At 47.6% G+C, this 24,238-nt stretch overlaps 1 protein-coding gene across 1 annotated transcript in view; it reads left to right on the top strand.

Annotated features, from left to right (window-relative positions):
* Positions 1-21,571: 21,571 nt before the first annotated feature.
* The window catches only part of CALHM1 (calcium homeostasis modulator 1), a 106,312-nt gene continuing 103,645 nt past the window's right edge, over positions 21,572-24,238 (top strand). The window contains exon 1 of the mRNA XM_078641172.1: positions 21,572-22,335. Coding sequence (XP_078497298.1) covers positions 21,787-22,335 — 549 coding nt within the window. The 5' untranslated portion in view covers positions 21,572-21,786. The remainder of the gene's footprint in view (positions 22,336-24,238) is intronic.

The raw sequence follows: 24,238 nt of genomic DNA, 5'->3' as shown, positions 1-24,238 counted from the left end.
GTGGGCACCAGGATGGCACCGGGCGAAGTCACCGCAGTCAGGTGAGTGGGCACTGCTGGGCTCTGCAGTCTCTCGGACCAGGAGGCGTTGTCGGCGACCAGGATGGAGGTGCGAGCTGTCCCACGAAGGTTGAAGTCGTTGGCGTCGAAGTTACCCAGGAGTGGGCAACAAGCCTTGGCTAATTCAAGCCCACGCGGTGGACTCAAAATGGCGTCTTGAGTGGACCAGGAGGGTCCAGGGTGCTCCTCTTCGGGAAGGGAGCAAGGGCCAGTCTGGAGCAACCAGACCAGCAGCAGAAATGTCGTCGGGCGTCGTCAGGAAGGCCACAAGCCAACGGGCTAGTAGCCAAACAACGCGGTGAGCAGCGGAAAGCAGAAGGGCCCCACGCAGATCGTGGAGATGCTGGGGGGCTGCACTTCGGAGCTGGAGCTGCTCAGAGTCGGGGCTTCTCGGACCCCAAAGCACTCACCAGTAGATTACTCGGCGGGCTTGCTGGAAAGAAGTCGTGCAGTCTTGCAGATGGCCAGTCCCTTGAGGTCTCGTCGCACCCACGGTTCTCAGCTGGGCTGTAGAGGTGGGTAGAGGTCAGAGGTGCCAGGGAAGCCGGTTCTCGTCGAGCTGGGCAGTCGGATTCCGGAGGAAGGACTTACAGCAGACCGCAGTGTTCTTGGATGGTGCCTGCGGATGCAGGGTGACTACTCCTTAGTCACAAGGGAGAAATCTTAGGAAGAAGTCTTGAGTTCCTTTCGCAGAAAGTAGTTTCAGGATTCAAAGATGATCTGATTTGGAAGGGGGCCAGTCTCTACCTTTATCCTGTAAAAAGGGGCTGGCACGCGACTAAGTCCTGCCCTATGGGTGGGACTAGGAGGGGGGTGGTTACACCCACTTCCTTGGCGGGCTTTTCCCCAGCACAGGGTCTGGAGTGACCCTGGAACTGGTTCCAGCCAGCCTATGCACAGTGAGCACCGGGGTGCCACGTGCAGTCACCTTCCTCTAAAGCCCTGCCTACTTACAATGCACAAAACCCTGTCTGGGACGGTGCTGGCACCGCCCCTGGCAGGAAACCCTTTGTCCTTATCTCCTGCTCTGGGAGGACTCCCAGCAGCAGGAGGGCAGACTTGTGTCTCGGTGGCAGCATCCATTTTGTGGATGCTAAGGCTCTGTCTGACTTTTAACCGGGTTATAGGTTACAGGCATGTCGTGTCCCTCTAGAAGGGTGGAATGCTAACCCCGTCGCCAGAATTGGCGAGGGGTTAGTATTCCAATTCGTATGACACCTTACTCGACATGTTTTGATAAAGCGATACCAGAGTTGGCACATAACCGCGAGGATTATAATGCACTTAAGAGTATATGGTATGCGATATCATGGAAACGGCTAAGGGATGGATCCCGAAAGCCGCAGACAGGCTCAGCTCATGCCAGAGCACCATCTCACACGATTCCAAGCACTCTGCCTTCAGGATGGTTAAGGCCTGCTATAGGAGTGACTGATAGGAGATCTGTGTGTCCATTTTTAGGGTTAGATATAGGTATACTATATCTAAAGCAAAGGGTGAGTACACCACCTTGCCCCAGCTGTCGTGCAGCCAGTTGTGTCAGTTTTAGTTAGTCAATCCAGGGGTGGCACAATACATGCTTCAGCCCCTGGGAGACTTCTGGGTGCACCTCAGCCCTGGGTACAGGGACTTGGAGAGGGCCCAGTGCCAATTCAGTACCTGGGTACAATTTGGATAGAGAGAACAGCTAGGCTGTGGGTCTGATTAGCAGGCCCACAGCCAGGGAAAGTCGTAAACCAGTGCAGCAAAAAGCAAAAATCTGGGTGATCATAGGATTGCAGACCCTACTCTCCTACAGAGACAGACAGAGGGAGGAGAGTGACAGAGGGAGGGAGACAGAGGGAGGAGACAGACAGAGGGAGGAGGGAGACAGAGGGAGGGAGACAGACAGAGGGAGGGAGACGGAGACAGACAGTGGGAGGGAGACAGAGAGAGGGATCTAGAGAGGGAGGGAGACAGGGGAAGGGAGGCAGAGGGAGGGAGACAGAGAGAGGGAGACCGAGAGGGGGAGACAGAGGGAGGGAGACAGAGAGAGGGAGACAGAGAGAGGGAGGGAGTCAGAGAGAGGGAGGGAGACAAAGTGTGGGAGACAGAGAGAGGGAGAGAGACAGAGGGAGGGAGACAGAGAGAGGGAGACAGAGAGAGGGAGATGGAGAGAGGGAGGGAGACAGAGAGAGGGAGATAGAGAGAGGGAGGGACACAGAGGGAGGGAGACAGAGGGAGGGAGGGAGACAGAGAGAGGGAGATAGAGGGAGGGAGGGAGACAGAGAGAGGGAGGGAGATAGAGAGAGGGAGATAGAGAGAGGGAGGGAGACAGAGGGAGACAGACAGAGGGAGGGAGACAGAGGGAGGGAGACAGAGAGAGGGAGATAGAGGGAGGGAGGGAGACAGAGAGAGGGAGGGAGATAGAGAGAGGGAGATAGAGAGAGGGAGGGAGACAGAGGGAGACAGACAGAGGGAGGGAGACAGAGGGAGGGAGACAGAGGGAGGGAGGAAGACAGAGAGGGAGACAGGGGGAAGGAGGGAGAGGGAGGGAGGGAGGAGGGTGACAGATGGAGGGAGACACACAGAGGGGGGAGGACAGACAGAGGGGGAGGACAGACAGAGGGAGGGAGACAGACCGAGGGAGACAGAGAGAGAGAGAGAGAGAGAGAGAGAGAGAGACAGAGAGAGGGAGATAGAGGGAGACAGAGAGAGGGAGGGAGATAGAGAGAGGGAGATAGAGAGAGGGAGGGAGACAGAGGGAGACAGACAGAGGGAGGGAGACAGAGGGAGGGAGACAGAGGGAGGGAGGAAGACAGAGAGGGAGACAGGGGGAGGGAGGGAGAGGGAGGGAGGGAGGAGGGTGACAGAGGGAGGGAGACACACAGAGGGGGGAGGAGAGACAGAGGGGGAGGACAGACAGAGGGAGGGAGACAGACCGAGGGAGACAGAGAGAGAGAGAGAGAGAGAGAGAGAGAGAGAGAGAGAGAGACAGAGAGAGAGAAATATAGAGAGGGAAGGATAGAGAGAGAGAGAGATGTGTGTATGCCAGGTCTGGTGGCTCAGTGGACGAAGGCGTCCGCTGCAGGGGCCTGTGTTCAACCTCACGGTCACAGTTTATTTGTTGCTCTAGCCCCGCCCCCTCCCCCACTGACCCTGCCCCCACCGGTGTGGCCCTCGGCCACAAACCACACTGTAAATTTGGCCCCTGAGAGAAAGTTTGTGAGTACCCATGATCTAGCTGAATATCTTCCAATATGACAGCTAATCAACATCAAAAAAGAAACACAAAATGCAGGAGAGCACAGTAAAAAAATAAACAGATAAAAGAGGAATGAAAATACATAACGGTTAGCTGGTAAGTACATAAGCGATGGTAAATGTTTAATACATTCAAAGCATTTACAGGTCGGAGCACAGAAAGTCGATGCGGGTGGGTGACGTGGGTGATATTAATAGACTAGGTTCTGGATAGAGGTGAGACGTATTTTGTTGTAGTAGAGTGGTCTGGAAGGAGGTGGTACTGTGATATAAATCAGTCACCTCAGGGAAGAACAACAGGTAAGAGTGAAGGGGCTGCCAGATATTCTTAGGTCTAGAGGAGGGGAGCAGCAGGGTCGCATAAATATCGCTGGTGGTATCACAATATATCAGATCTCTCATCAGGCCTTAATTGTGCAGTAGTGCCACCCCAATGTATAGCGATCTGTCTCTTAGCCAACAGCAAAGCAATGGAAGCGAAGCGCCGAGACACAGGGCTCAGCGGTCAAATGTAGCAAAGCAGCGACAACAATGTGGAGGGAGTCAGCTCACATTCAAGCATTAGTGGTAGATGGCAGAAGGCTGCCTCCCAGAAAGACAAGACAGGGGGGCAGTTACACACTAAATGAATAAAGTCAGCACGGTCGGCAGCGCATTTGCGGAAATTATGGGACCTAGTGGGATCCATTTTAACACAAAGTGCAGGGGTAATATATGCTCTATGTAAGTACTTAAAATGAAGGAGTTTGTACTGGCAGTTGCTTTGTCCTGCAAGGGTTGGCCAAATCCCTTTCCCACACCACCCTAGCCTTGCCTCCCACCTCCGGCCATAGAGTGAGAGCCAAATGGTATAAACGGGAAACAAAATGGGTATCGTCAGGGGAGAAAATGACTATGGAGGGCGGCGGAAATTATTTCAATTCAGTGGTAGAGAACTGTAGTGCAGCGATTACGGAAGTTTGTGTTCTATGCAGGAGAAAGCTGTCCATGGGGGGCATGTAATATCCTGCAGTCAAGTCGGGTACCAACCCCAACTGAACCTTGTGAAATAGGTCCCCAACAGTGTGGAGACCACACCGGGACAAAATTTGCTTTGTCATGGTTTCAGTAGTCGGGGATAGTCAGGAGTTGCCCAGTAAAGGTAAATTCAGGGAGTACAGAAGGTATGCCCGGAGATAGCGACAAAGTATCTTCCATGCCCAGTACGTGTTATGTAATGTTTGTATATCCTTCCGTGTCCTAGTGAGCCCAAGAGAGAGAATGGTAGAGAGAAGGCGGGGGCTATGACCATTCAGGTTTCAAATATTGTAACGCGTGTCTGGGTGGTACCAAAAATAAGTGTAGTGTATTTGGGCGATGAGATAATATAAGTAGAAATGTGGTACCCCAAAGTCCCCATGCGTGAAGGGCATTGTGAGTGTCTGCCAGCCTATACAGGCCTGTTCGCCCACCCAGATCAGTCTTATCAATATGCTCCGAAGTGACTCAAAGAATTTAGTCGTGAGATGGATGGGAATATTTAAAAAGAGATAAAAGAAACGAAGCAGCACAACCATTTAATAATAGCTATCCTGCCGGCAAGCGACAAAGGGAGCTTTATCCACCAATCTATCTGCTTGGAAAGTCAGTCTACTGCTGGGCCGTAATTTAGGCGGATGACTTCGGAAAGGGTGAAACGTAATATAACACTGAGATATCGAGGGGGATCATCGCACCACTGCAGTGAAAAGTCAATTGTAAATGGGAGTGTGGCATCTGTTTACGGAAATAGTCCGGACTTGGACCAGTTTATGACTAGGCCAGAGAAAACCCCAAATTGTACCACTTCTCGCAGAAGCAGAGGAAGATTGATCTCAGGTTCACAAACGAACAAGAGAATGTCGTCCGTAAAAAGAGAGGGCAGGAGAGGTCCTCGGTAGAACCTAAGACCGCAGTGAAGATGCCTCTCCTGGAGATGTCGCACCAGAGGGTCCATAGCAATTATAAACAGTAGGGGTGAAAGTGGGCAGCACTGTCTAGTGCCCCTCGATAAAGTGAACTGGTCTGTAAGTTCACCATTTATCCGGAGCCGGGCCATGGGGTTAGTATACAAGAGACAGATGAGGTTACCAAAACAGCGAGGGAATCCTAGCTTACTACGTGCTGCATATAAAAAGGGCCATTCTAAAGAATTGAATGCTTTTTCAGCACCCAGTAATATCGTGGCAGCAGGGAGAGTGGGCTTGATTTGAGTGAGGACTGTGAATATGGTATGCAAATTGACAAAAGCGGACCTATTCGGGACAAAATCAGACTGAAGAGGAGAGATTATCTGGTTTATTAGAAGTGAGATGCGGGTCGCCTGTATCTTAGCCAACATTTTATAGTCCTGGTTAAGAAGGGATAGGGGCCTATAGGAGACACATCGATCAGGTAGTTTATCTGGTTTGAGCAGCAAGGAGATGATGGCTTCACACATCATGGGAGGAAGTATACTAAAATCAACAGATTTCGCATAAACTTCCAATAGGTGTGGAATCAGCAAAGTCATATATGTCTCATAAAAGACACTTGTGAGCTTGTCTGTGGCTGGCGCCCGTGCCCCATTTACGTCGTCAATTGCCTGTGATACTTCATCTGCACCTATGGGCTAGACCAAAAATTGGGGCTGGTCTTCATCGATCCAAACCATTGCTATTCCTTCCAGATATTCGGAGAGGGCTGTGTCTACTGGTGGGGAGTGAGTTGTATACAAACAAGAGTAGTAGGAAACAAATGCGGCCAAAACATCCGCGCTCTGAGTAATACGGGCGCCGTCATCTAATTGCAACTTAGTGATATAAGACTGGTGCCGGGGGCTAAGCATTCTGGTCTGTCCCGGTCGATCTCCCTGACCATATCTTCAAGCATAAGCCTATTTCCCAAGGTAGTTAGCCTCACGGGCCGCGAGTTCCTGAAACACCTCAAGAAGTCTTGCCACTGATGCACAGGAGATGGGGGTTGCCCGTTCGGGTGCCTGCATCAATATCCTTCAACGCTCGTTCATTCGCATCTTGGTCATGCTGGATAGTGCGCAAACCCACCCGCCTGTTTGGCAATGCAAATGCCGCAGATATATACTTTGAAGGCTTCCATTAAGTGGCGTAATGGGACACTGAGCCTGTATTAAGTTGAAAATATTTAACGATGGTCTCATTAATCTCGCTTTTAAACACTGCGTGAAGAAGAGCATCAGTAGGGAAGCGCCAGAGCAGGTATGGTTGTGTGATGGAGGGGATCTTGAACAATAGTAGCACCGGAGAATGATCCGATAAGGTGCGTGGTAGGTAGTCCGCTGAGAGTGTATAAAGTAAAAGGTCAGGTGTCAGGTACCGATGGTCTATACAGGACCACGAACCGTGTGGCGCTGCTAAAAAGGAAAAGCCGCTATTAGCAGGGTGGAGATGTCGCCAAGCGTCCGACAATAAGTGGCCCCCTTAATAGGTCTGTAAGTTCATGTGTAGAGTGTACTTTAGTGATATGTCCCGGCCCTGTAGTGTTGAGTGTAGGTTGCAGCGTGAGATTAAAATCTCCACCTAGGATAATGTAGTCAATGGCAGACTTGGAATTATGCATGGAGATACCAGAGAAAAAGCCATTCACATCCACATTGGGGGCATATACATTTGCCAACAGTATCAGTTTCGTGCCAAGAGTCCCTGTCACCAGTAGATACCATCCCTCGGGATCCTTAACTACTGAATGCGTCTGAAATGGTACAGATTTGTGGATTAAAATTCAGATCTCGCGGGAATAGGTGTTGTAACTGACGAAAAAGCAATTAGCACTCCAGGAAAAGGCAAAGTGATTGTCAGCAATGGGAGTGTAATGGGTCCCTTGCAAAAAAGCAATATGTACCTTGTGGCGGGAAAGGTAAGCCATGCACCTGTCTACCTTTACAGGGATTAGCCAGGCCTCTAACATTCCAGGACAAAAATTTCAGCTCTAATGCCCCTGAGTTCCCACCCATCTGTGCGGAAGAAGTGTTAGTCAGATGTGCGTAAAGATGTCAATATGAACAATCGAATGACACCAGTTGAAAAAGTGAACCTCCTGCATGAAACTAACAAATATCATACAGCATAACCAAACTCCCAACCCACCTCCCACCACCCACATCGGATATCCACCCAACCTGTATCCGGTGAATCTCATTGTACCCAATAACTTAGTAGGAGATCTCCTAGGGGAGACGCAATGCACAGGGGTGGGGGGAGGGGTGCTAAGAGTAAGATTGGGATAGCAACAAACCATTTGCAGCTAATGACATAGACATAAAACAAAGTTATATAACTATGGGGTATCCCCTCGATGCATCAGATAAACCACCAACAAGCTCAAGTTCAGTGGAGCCTACCACAGAGGAATCGGATATAGTACAGTGCATACAAGTAGCCCAAAGGGCAGTGTCTCTACTTCCCGAGAGAGGAGTTTGGTTGCAGTTTGTGACGTTTCCAGAAGTCTGCTGCATCTACAGGGGTGTCAAAGACTTGAGCTGTACCATTAAGCTGGAGGCACAGACACGCTGGGTAAAGCATGGCAAATCAAACATTTGTGTCTCTCAAGGTCCGCCTGATATCCTGAAATTTATGGTGGGCATCTTGGACCAATGGAGTAAAATCAGGAAAGAAGGACAAAGACATGCCCTGATAGTGCCGGTCTCCCTTGTCTCACCATGCATTGGGCAACTTCCCGATCATGATAGTTCAAAAGCCGAGCAATTATGAGTCATGGCGGGGCTCTGGGGGCCGACCTGGGGGCGAGTGTTCTGCCGGACCGTTTAATTGCGAATGGGGAAGAGGAGTCTCCACCAAAAAGTTCTACTAGGAGTCATACCACATATGGCACCATGGGCACAGTGTTAGTGGATTCTGCTACCCCCACAATTCTTACATTATTGCGTCAGGACTAGGCTTCCAAATCTTCTTCCTTGGTTGCTGTAGTCTTGAGGAGTCATTCCGTTAGCTCTAGGCGCTTAGTGATTGCTGATAGAGAGTCTTCCAATTCCAAAATGCAGTGTTCAGTCGCATCAATGCGAGACTCATGCTGTTCACTTCGGCCATACATGGTGTCCAATCGGGCTGCCAGGGTGTCAAAACATGTGTCTATGGCCCAGAACCCAGCTCGCAGTTCAGCTACTGCAGCGCCATCCATGGCGGGCTGATCGGGGTATGTCAATAATTGAAATGGAGGCAGCAGGGCACCGTAGCAGAGACTACAATGAGGTGGAGGCACAGAGGTGCCAATAAGGGGCCCAGTGTAGTGGGCCCTTGCTGTTGAGAGTCAGGGCAAAAAAACAGTTTGTAGGAAGACACCATCAAACCCAGTGCCAGCAATGAGCAGCAGCATGGTGTGGGAGAGAGGCTTAGAATCAGGCCTGTACATTAATTCCTCATCAGTTTGCCGTGGGCACGTATGGGGTCATGTTCGTTGGCGATAAAGGCGAGAAGTGGAGGCCCCCATGAGACACGTGCACAGCTGCAGCGGTCCCAAAAATAAAAATAAATCCCTGGCCCTGGGGCCCAGCGGCAGCAGACCCCACCAGGAGGCATACAACAGAAATATGCGATAGAGATCTGGGTGAAGGAGGGCCCGCAGGGTGGACCAAGGGCAGGGAGGACTTACTGCACCACATCCCCAATCAATGGAAGAGTGTGGGGCCTGGATACTCTGGATGCCCCCACCGGCTCCGACACCGCCTCCACCCCGGGCTTGATTTAAGAGGAGCAGCTCAGTCACGGCCGCGGCCCCGCCCTCAGGCTCGCCCACGGCCCCTGTCACCGCAGGGCCTTCGAGGGCTGCCTCAGGCCTCATCAGCGATGGGTGCATGGTCGTTCACCCCAAAGAGCTTAGGATGTTCCTCGGAGCAGCAGGGAGCAGCGAAGATGATCGGCTCCATTTATTGCGCCGGTGAGGCGAAGTAAGGCTGCATGACTCCGGAGCTGCTCGGTCGATCTGACATCTTGGCGCTTGGCCTGGACACGTCACCCCCGTCCCCCCCCCCTCCGTCCCCCAATGGCGATCATTACCTCTACCTTAACAGAAGCTGGTTGGTCTGGTTTTCTAACAGAACATTTTAATCAAGTTTTGAATGCCAACCTGTGCTCTATCCAAGAAACACAAAGTATAATGAAGCAGACAAATCAAGGTGAATATAAATTTACTATCTCAGAAGAGCAAGTATGCAAGAGCATTAAGAAAAGTATACAAGACGGGGCACATGGCCCGAACGGAATCCCACATGCCAAGTAAAAAGAAAAAAACCTACCTTTTGGGCAGGATACCTGATTAAAGTCTTGAATAATGCTCTTCAGTTGGCAAACATATAGGATTCATGCGAAGGCTCCATAATAACACCCATTTCTAAAATTGGAGATTGGTCGCAACCAGCAAATTATTGTTTTATTATGCTGCCAGATACAGAGGCAATACTCTATGCAGGAATCCTTCTGACTGAATTATCACAATGGTCAGTAGCAAGGTAGTTTATTCCGCCAAATTAATTGGGTTTCGCTAAAGGGTCAGGTCTCGCGACCAATATTTAGCACTTTCAATAATTATAGATAAATATAAGTCAAGTAAGCAACCAATTTACCTCTGTTTTTTTAGTTTTTAAGATCAGCGTTTGACTGTGTATAGCAGCAAGTTCTTTGACGAAAGCTGATCAAACAAGGAATACCTGCTAGTCTCTTAAAGGTAATTTATTTGTTGTACTCTGACACCTGGATCAAGGTGAGAATAGGTGACGGTTCGTATTTATCTAGGAAAACTGGAACCTCCTAGGGGCTAAAGCAAGGGTGTATACTTGCGCCATATTTATTTAATCTATTTTTGCCCGATTTAACCCAAACATTGGACAAAGCAAATGTGCATCATCCTAAGTTAGCAGACAAGTATATATTGAACCTACTATACGTCAAAGATGTCATTCTGTTAAATCAAAAAAAGGTTAGTTTGCAAATACTTATTGACATAATATCAAACTATGTATTAGCTAATGGCATGGTTATAGATGAGAAAAAGACAAAAGTTATGGAAGTAAGTCACAGGATACAGATAAAGTATACGTGGTCCTTACAAGGCCGCCAACTGGAGAAAATTAAAATAAACAGGTATCTTTGAGTACTTTTTGATGGCAAGGGTTCCTTTCAGCAGCATAAGATGGATGGACAGAAGAACTGTAATACCCTACTTTTATCATTTAGCACTTTACAGAGGTCTCTGGGTGGGCCAAACCAGCGCTCATTGTTAAAGGTAACAACAACTGCATAATTACTGCTTAGTATCTCTTATAGAAGCGAGGCACTGCGTGGTAGAGACTGTAATTTTAAAACACAATCATTGTAAAAATATTTAAATCTCATTTTCGTCTCCCCTGAAACGCCTCACTGGCCCAGCCAGATAAGGCTAGAATTTTGATTAATTAATCAGATTGTCACAAGGAAAGGGTATTATATTAAGGTTTGGAAGAGAATAAAATCAAACACCTCAAAACAAATGTGCCAAATTATTTTGCAAGAAGTCCAAACAAATCGAAACTCAATCCTGGGAGTATCTAGATGCAGCAATAGATGAATTATCTGCTCGTTCTGTATGGGAAAATGTCATTCTCTGCAGTCTTTAAAAAAAATAACGTATTAATTGAAAGAATCTCGATGTTGAAAGATAAAGAGTCCCCTGTGTAAAGATCGCATGGCTGGATGAAACTGAGGTCCATATTATCAAGAAAGGGCGATACATTATCGCCGCTTTTATCGGCAGTAAACTGCCGCTAAAGCGGCTATAATGGGCTTGATAATAGGCCCTTGTGAATTCCCATAGAAGCCCAGGTTCTGGTGTTAACCTGGGCTTCTATGGGAATTCACAAGGGCCTATTATCAAGCCCATTGTCGCTGCTTAAGCGGCAGTTTCCTGCCGATAAAAGCGGCGATAATGTATCGCCCTTTCTTGATAATATGGCCCCAGATTAGTATACAATTCTTACATTTCAGCCCTATCTAGAAACTGGCTGGCCAATGAAGCTAAAATACGTTTTTATTAGAGCACCATTCGTCTTACCACAGGCCTGGCTCACGCGATGCCTTGACTGCTGGTAACAACAAAAACCACATACTGCAGACTATGTAAAAATGGAGAGGAAAACATTATTCATCTAATTTGTCTTTGCCCTGAACTATCGGAAGAAAGAAGGGGGTATATGTACATGCTGGCAAGCAAGCAGTAATAGCATGTTTTAAAACATCTGATACCGTTTTGAATTACACTTTTACAAAGTTCTTAACACTTGTGGCTAGAAAACTGGATTCCTATGATGCCATTTTGGTTTACCTTTACTGTAAGTAATGGAATTTAATTTATTATATTGTATAATATTATAGACTCACGTTTTTTTATTTGAAGTCTGTTTTTATTTCACCCCCGAAGAAGGGAGTACACAAAAAAGGTGACATATACACGGCGATAAGCCTACAACCCCACAGGGGCCGGCCGAGTCAGAGGAAATGCAGTAAAATAACATGGAAAGTGTGTTTGCTTCTCAACAGTATACACAGCGTTCCGCCTACAACCCAATAGGGCCGGCCGCGTCATAAGATAGAAATAGCCTTCTGTCATGCCCAATAGTCACTGCCAATAAAACCTGGCCTCTAGGGCCAAGTGTAGACCAGGAACTAGAACTAATAAAACTACTGGACCAGAGTGGTCCAACTTACAACCAGGTGCCTAGGAAAAGGCAATAGAACAACAAGGGTAGCAGAAGAGAAGAAAAGGAAAGAATCAGGAAAGAGGAGAGAAAGGACCTAGAAGACAACGGAGGGACCAGCGGGAATAGAGTCCTCACAGACCCCGTCAGCAACAGGAGCACCCGCCACGTGCCACAGTACGGGCTCCAGGGCTATTACACCACAGGCCTGCGTGAGGTAGGAGGAAGCACAGCATTGTCCACTAGATGCAGCGCCCTCAGTTTAGGGGGCATGTTTCACGCATGTTCGGTTTTGCACAAATAGGTCACCAGAGGTTGCCATACCGCCTTGAAGCGTGTATTACGAGTCTGCAGTCTAGCGGAGAGTAACTCCATGGTAAGGACAAGCCAGAGTCTCACAAACCACGCAGCTATAGGGGGCGCCTCCGTCTTCTTCCAGTACAGGGCAATGAGTTGTCTGGCAGAGCCCAGCATTTGTAGCGCTATAGTCCAATCACTCCGGGTCAGTGCTGACAGATTCGCAGGTTTGATTCCCAGCAACAATGTACTAGCGGCATCAGGCAGAGGAAACCCCAGGACCCCCTTAATGTGACTCAGGACCTCCTTCCAGAAGGCGGTGATCAAGGGGCAGGTCCACCAGATGTGTAGGAAATCCCCAGGCGCAGCTCGACACCTCCAGCAGTCGGGAGAAGAGGTTGGGAACATTTTATGTAAGCGCTGGGGCGTGTAGTACCACTGGGTCATCATTTTATATGCGTTTTCTTGTTGCGGTATACTACGGTCTACTTTAGGGATATCCCACCACAGACGAAGCCACTGTGCCGGTGTAATATCCGTCCCTAACATCGTGTGCCACCGCTGTTGAAAGGTCTGCGAAGGCGGCACCTGAGGGTGTTGCAGAATCTGGTATATCTTGGAGATCAAGCCCTTCGTTTCGGTACAAGAACGGGCTAGGCGCTCGAACGGGGTAAAGTCTCGGGTGGCCCCAGGGTACGTTGCATCCGTCAGGACCCAGTGTCGCAGCTAGAGATATTGCATCTCGGCCTCAGGCGGGAGTCGGAACTCCTCCCTGCAGTGGGCAAAAGACTTAAGGGTGCCTCCATCAAAGAGGTCCGTAAGGACCCTGCAATTGCCCTGAGACCATCTACGAAAAGCTCTAGTACGGAAAGCCGGCGGAAACCACGGGTTTCCCTCAATAGGGGTGTGCGGGGAAGGAAAAGTCGTGAGACTTCTGCGTATCGCTATTCTGTCCCATATTTCCAATACTGTTTTCGTGGGCACCGCCAAGTAGGAGCTCGGGGAACGCCCTGCTTTATGGTTCCACGCCAAGTCCCAGATGGTATGCCCGGTTACAGCCCTATCCATGTGGAGCCACCCCTTTTCACTTTCTCTGGTGCCCCACTCGACCACGAAGCGCAAATGGGCAGCCCAATAATAGTCCACCAAATTAGGACATGCAGGCCCTCCACGGTCTCGTGGCACCATAAGGAGTGCTTGGTAGAAGCGTGGCCTCTTTCCCCCCCAGATGAAGTTGGTTAATTCCCTCTGCAAACTCCGAATATTATGTAAGGGGATGGGTGTAGGTAGACACTGGAACAAATAAAGGAGTTTGGGTTGGATGGACATTTTTACTGCATTGAGTCTACCCAACCATGATGGTATCAGCGACTTCCATCTCCGCAGGTCTTCAAGGACCGATCTGCGGCAGTCCCTCCAATTAACTTGCGACCAACCATCTAATGAAGGGGTCAGGTGTAAACCGAGATATCGAATGTGGCGTTCTGTCCAGCGATACGGGCACATCTGCTCCAGTGGGAGGATTTCGGGTTTGGGGATGGTAAGGTTGAGTGCCCAGGATTTGCTGTGGTTAATTTTCAGACCAGAGACACGTTCAAAGAGGCAGAGCGTAGAATGGATCGCTGGTAAGGACTTCCGGGGCTTACTAAGGGTGAGGATGAGATCGTGCGCATAGAGCGCCACTTTATGGTCCTGTCCACCCAACAGGATGCCGTGGATGTCCGGAGCCCGACGGATCATATCCGCCAGAGGCTCAATCGCCAAGGCGAATAGCAAAGGCGAGAGTGGGCAGCCCTGCCTGGTCCCTCTCCCTATGCTAAACGGTTCCGTTAGCTGTCCATTCACGCGGACCCTGGCCTTTGGTGCAACATAAGGCGCCATGATTCTAGTGACCATCTTCGGGCCAAGTCCCATCTTGCATAGGCCCGCCCGGAGGAACGACCAGTCCCCCGGTCAAGCGCTTTTTCAGCGTCCAACGAGAGGAGGCAGGCCGGGATCTACCACTGGTGCACCTTCCCCACCAGGTGAGCCACCCGTCGCACGTTATCAGCCCCCTGACGGCCGCGTATAAATCCCACCTGATCCGGGTCAATCAGGTCAGGCATATGGGGGTCTAGCCGCTTCGCCAGCACTTTGGTGTATATTTTAAAATCGGTGTTTAGTAGAGCTATCGGGCGGTATGATGAACATAGCGTGGGGTCTTTCCCAGGCTTTAAGACTAAGGCTATTTCTGCCATTCCCATATCCGGAGAGGGACCCTGTTCGTCAGTGAAAGAATTGAAGAGCCGGAGAAGGTAAGGTCCCAGCTGAGCCTGAAACAGGCGATAGAAGGAGAGCGGTAGTCCATCAGGACCCGGCGTTTTCCCCAGGTGGAGCTCACGAAGAGCCGAGGCCACCTCCTCTTGTGTTATCGACTCCTCCAGGAGCTCCGCCAAGTGGGGGCCCAATGTCGTCCCACCATAGTGCTCCAAGACTTCCTCCACCAAGTCAGGAGGCGGCGTCTCAGCAGTGTAGAGTGAGGCATAGTAATCCCGGAACGCCTGACATTTATCCTTAGCTGCCGCAGCCCTGGACCCATTAGGTAGCTGTACATTCGCTATATGAGACTTAGCAGCTCTGACCCGCAGCCTCCTCGCTAAGAGGCTCCCAACCTTGTCTCCCCCCTCAAAATGTGTCTGTTGACTCACGTTTTTTTAGCGGACATTCATGTATTTGCTGAACTATTTAAACAAAATGGCAATATACGTACACATGAGATGCTAAATCTTCACTTGGTTTCGGTATTTAGGATTTGTATATGAGCCACTATTCAGCTGGGATATCAAAAGAGGACCAGCATATAAGTTTGCTAATAGCAGACACCTGGTGTGCAGCTGGTATTTTAGGAATTTTAAATTGATTTTAAACTGTAATTTGAAAGTATTTCATTTAATTGTGCCTGAGTGATTTTAATATATTTTACTGTATAACATGTTTTTAATGATTGTATATTGTATGATTTTAATTACTCAACAATAAAAAATGTTCTCTCAATAATGGTTCCTAGAAATGTTCCTTTAAGTTAGTGGGAGTGCTGTTTGACATTTCAGTTGAAGAATGCCATAAATGCTCTCTTTTAATAGCTACACATAGCTGTTTGATCTTTTTGAGCCATGGGTACACACATTTCTATCTAGGGTAATTAATTTGGATAAGGCTTCCCTATAGAAAGTCAACTCTGATGTACTCTAGAGATGTACCCAGTATTAGAGGATTTTCAAGAGCGCTGACAAATCCACCTTATTCATAGCCAAATCAATACGTAGGGGCAACAGTGGAGTGCTTGATGGCAAACAAAGTAGTGAACAAATGAACTTTTTTTTGGTTTGGATTAGAGAGGAGAGGTTGGCAGCCTCAGATCTCTTCCCCATAAGTGACCCCAGGGCTGGGGTAACCGCATCACTGTTAGTGGCCCTTTACTTCCTTTTCACTACAGATTCCCTTTGATCTAAGACAGCTCTACGTTTTGCTATTTAGGGTGGACCAAGAGATATTGTCTGCCAGCCAGACTCCCAGATATTCAAAGTGGCTCACTTGCTCCGAGGGCGACTCGTCCACCACCATCCTACTGCTAAAGATTGGCAAGGATTCAAAGCCATGAATTTAGATTTGCAGAATATATCTCTATCAAAAAGAGGCAAAGCCATCCAAGAGAACCTGGAGATCCATAGGAGTTCTAGAGAGGAGCAAAGTATCATCTGCAAACATCAGGATAGGGGTAATTTTGCCTGCAGACAGATGTAGGCGCATCATGCCTGCAATATCCCAGCCAATTGACTGAACCATTGATATACAGGTTGAACAACATAGTAGCAAGGACACATCCTTGCTTACTCCACGATTCACTGCTGTGTTTTCTGTGTTAGTTAAAGAAAGGGTGGGAAACCCAATAAACCCTTGCGAGCTTGGGTCAATGTAAATAGTCAAGAAAGGAGTACCAGCAAGGGAATTCGTTTAAGTCAATTGTTTATCAAAATAATAATTCTGTGTTAAAACTAATCACAGAGCGCCTCTGAGACCCGCTTGCGCAGACGCACACACAGCCCCTGCTTTCCCCTGGCTTGCATGCAAACACGGCGCACACACACACAGCCAGCCCCTGCACATACACACACACACAGGCGCGCGCACACATACACGCACTGCCGCCCCCTGCACACACACACACACACACATATAGACACGCGCACACAGACACGCACGCATACACCCGCCGCAGCCCCCTACCCCCCTGCACACACACACACCCCCCGCCCCCCTTACAACTAAGCCCCACTCACCTCATCACCGCCACTCCTGACTTCAGCAGCCACCGCGGAGCCCCGCGTCACCAATGCTGCTCTCTGGCACTCCGTGGATGCGGGCTTCACGCAGAAGGCGGAAGTCCCGCCCCACGACCGGCTTCACGCTGCCGAACTTCCGGTTGCTAGTTTGCCTATGCTGTAGAAGTTCTATGCATTGGGGTTCGTGCATATTGGGTTGTCTTCTGAAACCTGGTAATTTGGGATGTTGGGGTACAGGGATGCCTTGCGCTGTGGTTCAGAGTAAACAGGTGGGTGTTTTAGGATGTGTCCTGAGCTCGTGCACGTCAGGCTGCTGGGGAACAGGTGAGCAGTGAATCGTGTGCTCGAGGCTTTAAATCAGCGCAGCATTAGCAAGAAACGCCATTACTGCGGGCCCTGGAAGCTTCCGGAATGGCGCCTCTCAATATAGCCAGCACCAAGCCGCGCTTTAAGTGCAGCCTTGAAGGCGCTCCACTCACGCGTGCCCCCGCCCCCCTTCGCCAGGTGCCGCTGCCCAGGGTGGCGCCTGACGTGCCGCAGGCAATTATTTCCCCCCTTATTTTCAGGAACCATAGAATTGCAATCATTCCGTTACTTTTATAGCGCTGCGCTGGTATAACCCCGCATAGAGTTTTATGAATGCAGCTAAATTATATATTCCCTCCTCCCCCTCGCTCTCTCTAGCTCTCCGTCTCTCCCACGCACCCCTGCCTCCCCCAGCTCTCTCTGACTCCCACTCATCCTCTCCTCTCCCTTCCTGACTCTCTCTCTTGCTCATTCCACCGCCCACACGCGCTCACCGCCTCTCTGCCCCAACCTATCCACCTCCTCCAGCCCCCACTCCCGCTCTTTCTCTATCATTGCGGTTTGCTCTAAACATGGCAGGAACTCAAAGCCACAAATCTTTAAACACAAATTCACCGACACACACAGACAAGTAGAATGCATGCACACACAACGACTTGTCACACACAGGCAATTATAAATACATACAGTCATACAGATGCTAACATGCAACCCACACCATGCACAGTTCATGCAGTTACATTCATTACTGTTACATATATGACCACACAAGCACTCACGCACATATGAGCTAATTCAGACATGTACAGATATAAAAAAAAATAAAGCAAAGACAGACAGATACATGTAACAATTGACATAACGTGCACACAAGCACAAAAGCACTCACGCACAAACAACAAACAAAGACACAAACAGAGAAAACACAAAATACAGACATATGACTCCATAGATAAACAGCAACGGTTGCTGTTTATCTATGCTGCAACACACACATGCAACCGCAAGCAGACACGCAGCACACCTACACTACAGCACATCAGAAAGTGTGTTATATTATGGCATGCTCTGAGCGTGTTTTTATAGTACATTTCCACCCCAGCATCAATCTGCGCAACCATTCAACAACAACTGGTTCAAATATGTTCTCTCAATGTTTCAAACTTTATTACAAATGTCACAAAAAGATGTTAATATTTCACTTCTGTTCTTGGATTTTCGTCACAATAAAATAAACTGAACATAATCTTCACAAAAGTTATTTACAAAAGTTTAAGCTATTGCCATTGTAAATTAAAATCCATTTTTTTTAAGTATTAATTATTTAAAAAAATTAAAAGCCATTGTAATTTGTAATATTAATACAGCTAAGTCACGTAAATACAAAACATGTTGCATTACAAATGCTATAGGTGTCACATTTGCGAAAGTTATAACTATTGGCATTGTAAATGACAAAGCTATTAATTTAGCTATTTTCAAAACTAACACATAAATAAAAAAAATTGTCATTTACAAGACCAATAGCTCAAACTTTCCTAATGCGAGACCTATTGCATTGCAGATGCTTGTTTTTTGTGTCACCTATTACTCTTGCATAGTGCATAATTTTGAACTTAGGGCCATATGTATGAACACATTTTCCCATAGACACAGAATGGGTAAAAGCCTCTGATACATCTGGCCCTTAGTCATCTCCAGGTGTTTATAATGGCTCTCACTTATGAGGGCCGGAGTTGAGGCTGAAGACATTACGAGTTTCTCACAGTACTTGTCAGTGGTCAAAATGGAGTTCAGAATAAATGGTCATACAATGCTTGGTCTCTCTGCGGAGAGCACAGAGCAATAGTCACATATTCCAAATGCAATTGTGATTCTCTGCAAATTTGTGTGAAGGAGGTACACAACTGTCTAAATATTGAGAAGGCAAGAGTAAAAGAAAATGCAGTGTTTACAGGAGAATGGGTGTGTTGTGTGTTTGGGAGGTAGTGAAGTGAAGGAGATGCAATGAAGTGCATTCAGGAAAGAGTGAAAAGAGGATTCTGAAGAGAAAGAGATGAGGTTAATTATGCAGACGGCATAGATATGGAGAGAAAAAATGTGTGCATATCTAACATAAATTGAACATAAAGGGAGTGATAGAGACACTCTAAAGACAACTGCCCCTTCTACAGACCTCCGTAATGTTTAATTCACAGTCTCATTTTCAAAATTGATTTTTTTTAATAATAATTATTTACAACTAAATCGTTGCTACTTATTTATCCCTAAACAGCTAACAGATATTGACAAAGCCAATAGTCCTGGCTGGTTGAGGTTAACCTGTTTAAGCCACGCCTTTAATTACATAGGCCACACCTGTTTTGGAGCCCCCCTACACACTTTTTTTATCCCACTTAAAGCCCTGCCCACAGGTGCGATCAAAGTTAACTCCATAAGACCAATGCCCCCTGTGTAAAGATAAGGGCCATACCCGGCTTGAGTTGGTCTTAGTAAATAGCTGAAAAGCACGCCACACACCCAGTATCCACCGGTAATAATGAAAATACGCTGTAGGCTCTGGGGCACAGGATCTTGATAGAGTGGATATTCAAACAACATGCCCTGCGACCAAAACATTTGGGCATGCCGAATGAAAAGCCTCCGGTGGTACAGTCATTTGCTCAGGCCGAAAGTCACAAGCTGTGCCACGAGATTCTCTGCAGGGTATTGATTTTCAGGGGCCCGATGACACTCTCACGTAAGAAACTCAGGAGTTGGTCAAGATATTTTTGATCAGTTTATCAATAAAGTGTGACGTTGGCAGCACGACACCAGAAACCTGTCAGAATACGTCTCCTTGTGACTAACGCAGTTAACACCTCCTGGTTCACTCTCTTCTATGGAACTACTATTCTTGCCAGCTTAAAAAAAAATGTTGTCACAATATAGCTATCTGATTCCATGACCAACCTTGGCCTGACTGGGTAGCACTCTTTTAAATTCAACCCCCTCCTACGCCACCTTCTTCCTCCATTGTAGGTAGGGTAAGAAATATGTCCAATAAGTATTGAACCAACTCGGAACAGGGAACCTGTAATAGACAAGTCAGGGTCAAGCCTCTAGAAAGAAAATTCCATGTGTGAGGTCATACCTGGGAATTGAAGTAGAGGCATGAGTATAGAGCAGTTCATACCTGAACTAGACATGGGAGAAGTTCGCGGAGTTCCACGTATGACCAATGAAACCCCGCCGTGCTGTGTTTTAGGTCATGCCGTTCGCACCGATATTTAGCGTCTGGTGTTTGTTCCGCGCTGGAAAATCACAGCGAACGGCACAATGTGCTACTGCTTATTTCTGCTGCTTGCGTAGATGTTCTACTCGAGTGGCAGCTTTTTCAACGCGAACAGAAGGTTTCTCAATGCGAGCCGTCATGACCATCCGCGACCGCCCGCGTTGAGAAATCTCGCTAGGAGGTGGTCTAGCATTGGGTTTTCCTCGCTCACGCTCACCAACTTAACAATGGCTAGCGAGGAAAAAACTCGGAACTCTGTGTGCTCCACATAGCGTGGAGTGTGGAAAACTTTGTAAATGGAGCAGAGTTCACCCCCAGGCCTAATCAAAATGCAAGGGGTTAGTCTGTTCAGCGAGATCAGATTTCTTTAAATAAGTCTTATGAGCTCGAGCTACATCGTTTCTATTGTTAAGTGGTTGACACATGGAATTTGGGGGGTAGAGGCAGTCTATGGAAATAACACTTTTTGTTTTTGAGTTTAGAAAGCTTTATTAAAATAAATAGAGAAAACATGGTACAGAAATATAAAAAAGAGCATGAAGCACAAATCCATAGAATAACGTAGAATAAAAAGTAAGAATCAAATGGAGAAAAACCTAATACATCATACAACAACGAGTAAAAACCAATATAAGAGGAAGAGAAAATCATATAGTACCATAATAAAATGAGCATTTTTGCTTTTGAGTTTCAAGAACAGAAAAAGAAGGAAAGAGAGAAAAAGGAGGAAAGAAATGGAGAAGAAAGGAGAATAACTCTTACTTTGACCTTTTCACTGTAGCAATAACTGCGCTACATACATGTTATCAGTATAATTGCTTCCAATAGCATGTTTTATCGGGGAACATTTATTTTTACAGTCATCGTTTACATATGTAAATAAACGTGATGTGATGGCGTGGGTAAATATTTTTTCTTTGAGGGTTTTGAACACGATGTAAGCTGCAGTGAGAGCATTAGCTAAGACAACACACATCTGCCCTTGCAGTGTGTTTAAACATCCCATCTTGTTTCAGTTCAGTAGGCGACGGTGCAGCGCCTCGAGGGTCGGTAGCTTCAGATGCCACTGCGTTTCTACAAGACGCGCACCTTCGGCTAAAATGTCACAGGAACCAGTTCGGTGGAGATGTTTGCATGAGCATTCCCTTCTATGCAGATGAAAGAGGCGGGGCGGGCTCGTCTTGTTTACTGATGGCCGTGTCAGTGGGCAGCACGCCTCTGCTTTTGCAAACAAGCTTTCCCCGAGCAGTCAGGTGGAAGGAGCCGAGCTTACCTGCAGACAGGCGATAATCGACCAACTTCCTACGCGCACAGCCAAGTGTTCAAAGACCTGCCAGGCAACGTCCCTGCCAGAAGCTGTGAGGAGACCGGGACAGAGCCAGCTTTCTAAGTTACCTCAGTTTGAGGAAAGACAACCACCTCAACTATTTTCTCTGGTCTTGAGGAACCATAGCGTTCATCTCAGATTTTGGTAAGCAGTTGAGCATTCTTGACCCATTGAAGTGTGTAGGCATCAGACACCGCCCCATTTGATCGCAGAAGAAGCCGAAGAGCGCGCCTGTGAAGATGGATAAGTTCCGCATGATCTTCCAGTTCCTTCAGTCCAACCAGGAGTCCTTCATGAATGGCATCTGCGGGATCATGGCCTTGGCCAGCGCCCACATGTACTCGGCATTCGACTTCAACTGCCCGTGCCTGCCGAGCTACAACATGTCCTATGGCATGGGCATCCTGATTGTGCCGCCCATCGTGCTGTTCCTCTTGGGCTTCGTGATGAACAACAACGTGTCGATGCTGGCGGAGGAGTGGAAGAGGCCCACGGGCATGAGACAGAAAGACCCGGCCGTCCTGAGGTACATGTTTGCCTCCATGACGCAGCGGGCACTGATTGCGCCGGCTGTCTGGATCTCAGTGACGTTACTGGATGGGAAGTGCTTCATTTGCGCTTTCAGCACCATGGTGCCTCTGGATAAGCTTGGGAACACGACTGACATCGGCCTTTCGGAGAAGGACATCATGAAGATCCTGGCCCGGCTTCCATGCAAGGAAATTTATGAAGGACATGAGATTATCGCAAGAGAAGTCGCGACCAGATACCTGCGCTGCATCTCTCAGGTAAGAGAGGCACATGCTATCCTGCATGTTACATGGGATGGGACTTTAAAGATAAGTTAGGTTGCAGAGGTAAAAGGGGATGATGGAGAAAGAAGCATCTCCTGAAAATTTAAGATTACTGCTGGGAGGCGCAATGGGATCACAATGTGAAGGTGGTACATGCCAGATGTACCAAACCAATTTGCAATCAGAAACTCAGATATTTGCAAAATCCGAGCTTTGTAACTGCAAAGTAGTGTTTTTGCAATATGCTAAAGCCATTTGAGATTCAGTAAAGACTTTCCTAATTGCAAAATGGATTTAACAACTGATTCCGCATAGCAAAGGGGGGCTTGACAGGAGCATCCTCTCCTGTTTGTATTTTGTAATGAAGTGTATCACTGGTTTGTGACCTCAATTGCAGTTGTGAATCATTGAAACGTTACTGGCTCCTCAAAGAAGGTGGTAAGGTGACCCATTTGTAAAGGGGAAGCTCTCCCTGTTGGACAGCTTCCACTTTGGGAATTTTGTTGGGTGGCATTGCCAATGACCTTTTCCCCCAATGTGTTGCCAACCAGGAATACTTTTTTTTAAAGCGGCAGTGGTTCCTTTATATAACACATTGTCCATTAAAAAAAAGTTTGGTGGTTAGAACTGTATTGGCAGAGATGGGGGATCTGCTGTTCCTTGCAGGCCAATAGCACTTTGCTTACAGCCAAGGCAGCCAATTGCAACCTACCTAATTAATATTCATGACGTGAGATTTTGCGACACGACCTAGTAGTTCCTAGGTCACAGTGCAAAATGACATTTCTCAAAAAGTCGGTGCTCAGTTTCTGACCACTATTTATGACGTGTTTGTGCACATGAAGCCCTAAGTTTGCTATCTGATTCTCCTTGGTTGTTAAAAGAAAAAAGTTATGGATTGAAATGCTTTAAGTCATCTGAAGTATGATTCCATTCCACCATTTTTTATAATGTCTCTACATTACACAAGGATCAACCACAGACAATTCAGTGTTTGCCACTTTCCAAAAGGAGCATTCCAGCTAACCCCCCCGCGAATAAAGCACAAGCCAGCCTTACACCTTTCAGCCTCCACAGCCCGCGTGAGGGAGGTAGAGCTTAAGCCCAGAGGCAGAGGCAGAGGCCCAGCACTTCACGATTGATTTAACAATTTCCATCCTACACTGTTTGCTGTGTCACTGGGTGTAGCCTGTGTTCTTTGCCGTCACTCAGTGTGATCTTGGAATGTTCATTTCACAGTTGATTGCCCCAATTAATTCACCTTATATCATAACTTGAAGTAGGGTTTGCTAGTATGGCATGTGGCTTTCACTTTAGAAATGCTAACATCCTCCTTTGTATACAGAATTTTACAGAAGTAAACAGAAACACAAAGACAGATAAGAGTCGCCGGAGACAACACAACGCGCGGACTAGTGGTCTGGGTGGCTTCTTTCTTACCTCAAATCATAAGATCTAGTTCCTTCACAAGCTTGACGTAAGGCGCGATTTTGGGAACATGAAATCAACAGTCTTTGCCTCAGTTCCTCGCAGAGTAACACTAGAGAGCGCTTCGAAACAGGGTGACTTGATGTAGTCGTTCACTATAGATCTTTCAAGTAAAACGCTGGTAGCGTGACTGCTTCTAGGCACTGTGGCCTACCTGATTGAATTAGAGAAGTGGAGAATGCTTAAAGGGCAGACTTTCAGACTGCAAACTTGGGCTCTAACTCCAGCTTCTTTAATGGGTCAAGATTGTCATTCTGGATACATCATTTTAGCTCTGACAACAACTCTTCAATAATAAAGCACATTACGGCCACTTAGAGAGGCATTGGTCAGCAGTATTTAGCATCACATAAAAAAAAACATGAATACACTGTCAAACCTGGAAGCCTCAAAAAGCAGATCACTTTTG

This window comes from Lissotriton helveticus, chromosome 5_1 (assembly GCF_964261635.1).
Source record: "Lissotriton helveticus chromosome 5_1, aLisHel1.1, whole genome shotgun sequence".
Lineage (NCBI taxonomy): Eukaryota > Metazoa > Chordata > Amphibia > Caudata > Salamandridae > Lissotriton > Lissotriton helveticus.
Note: the sequence above shows the minus strand (reverse complement) of the source record. Positions and strands in the feature narration are given on the sequence as shown.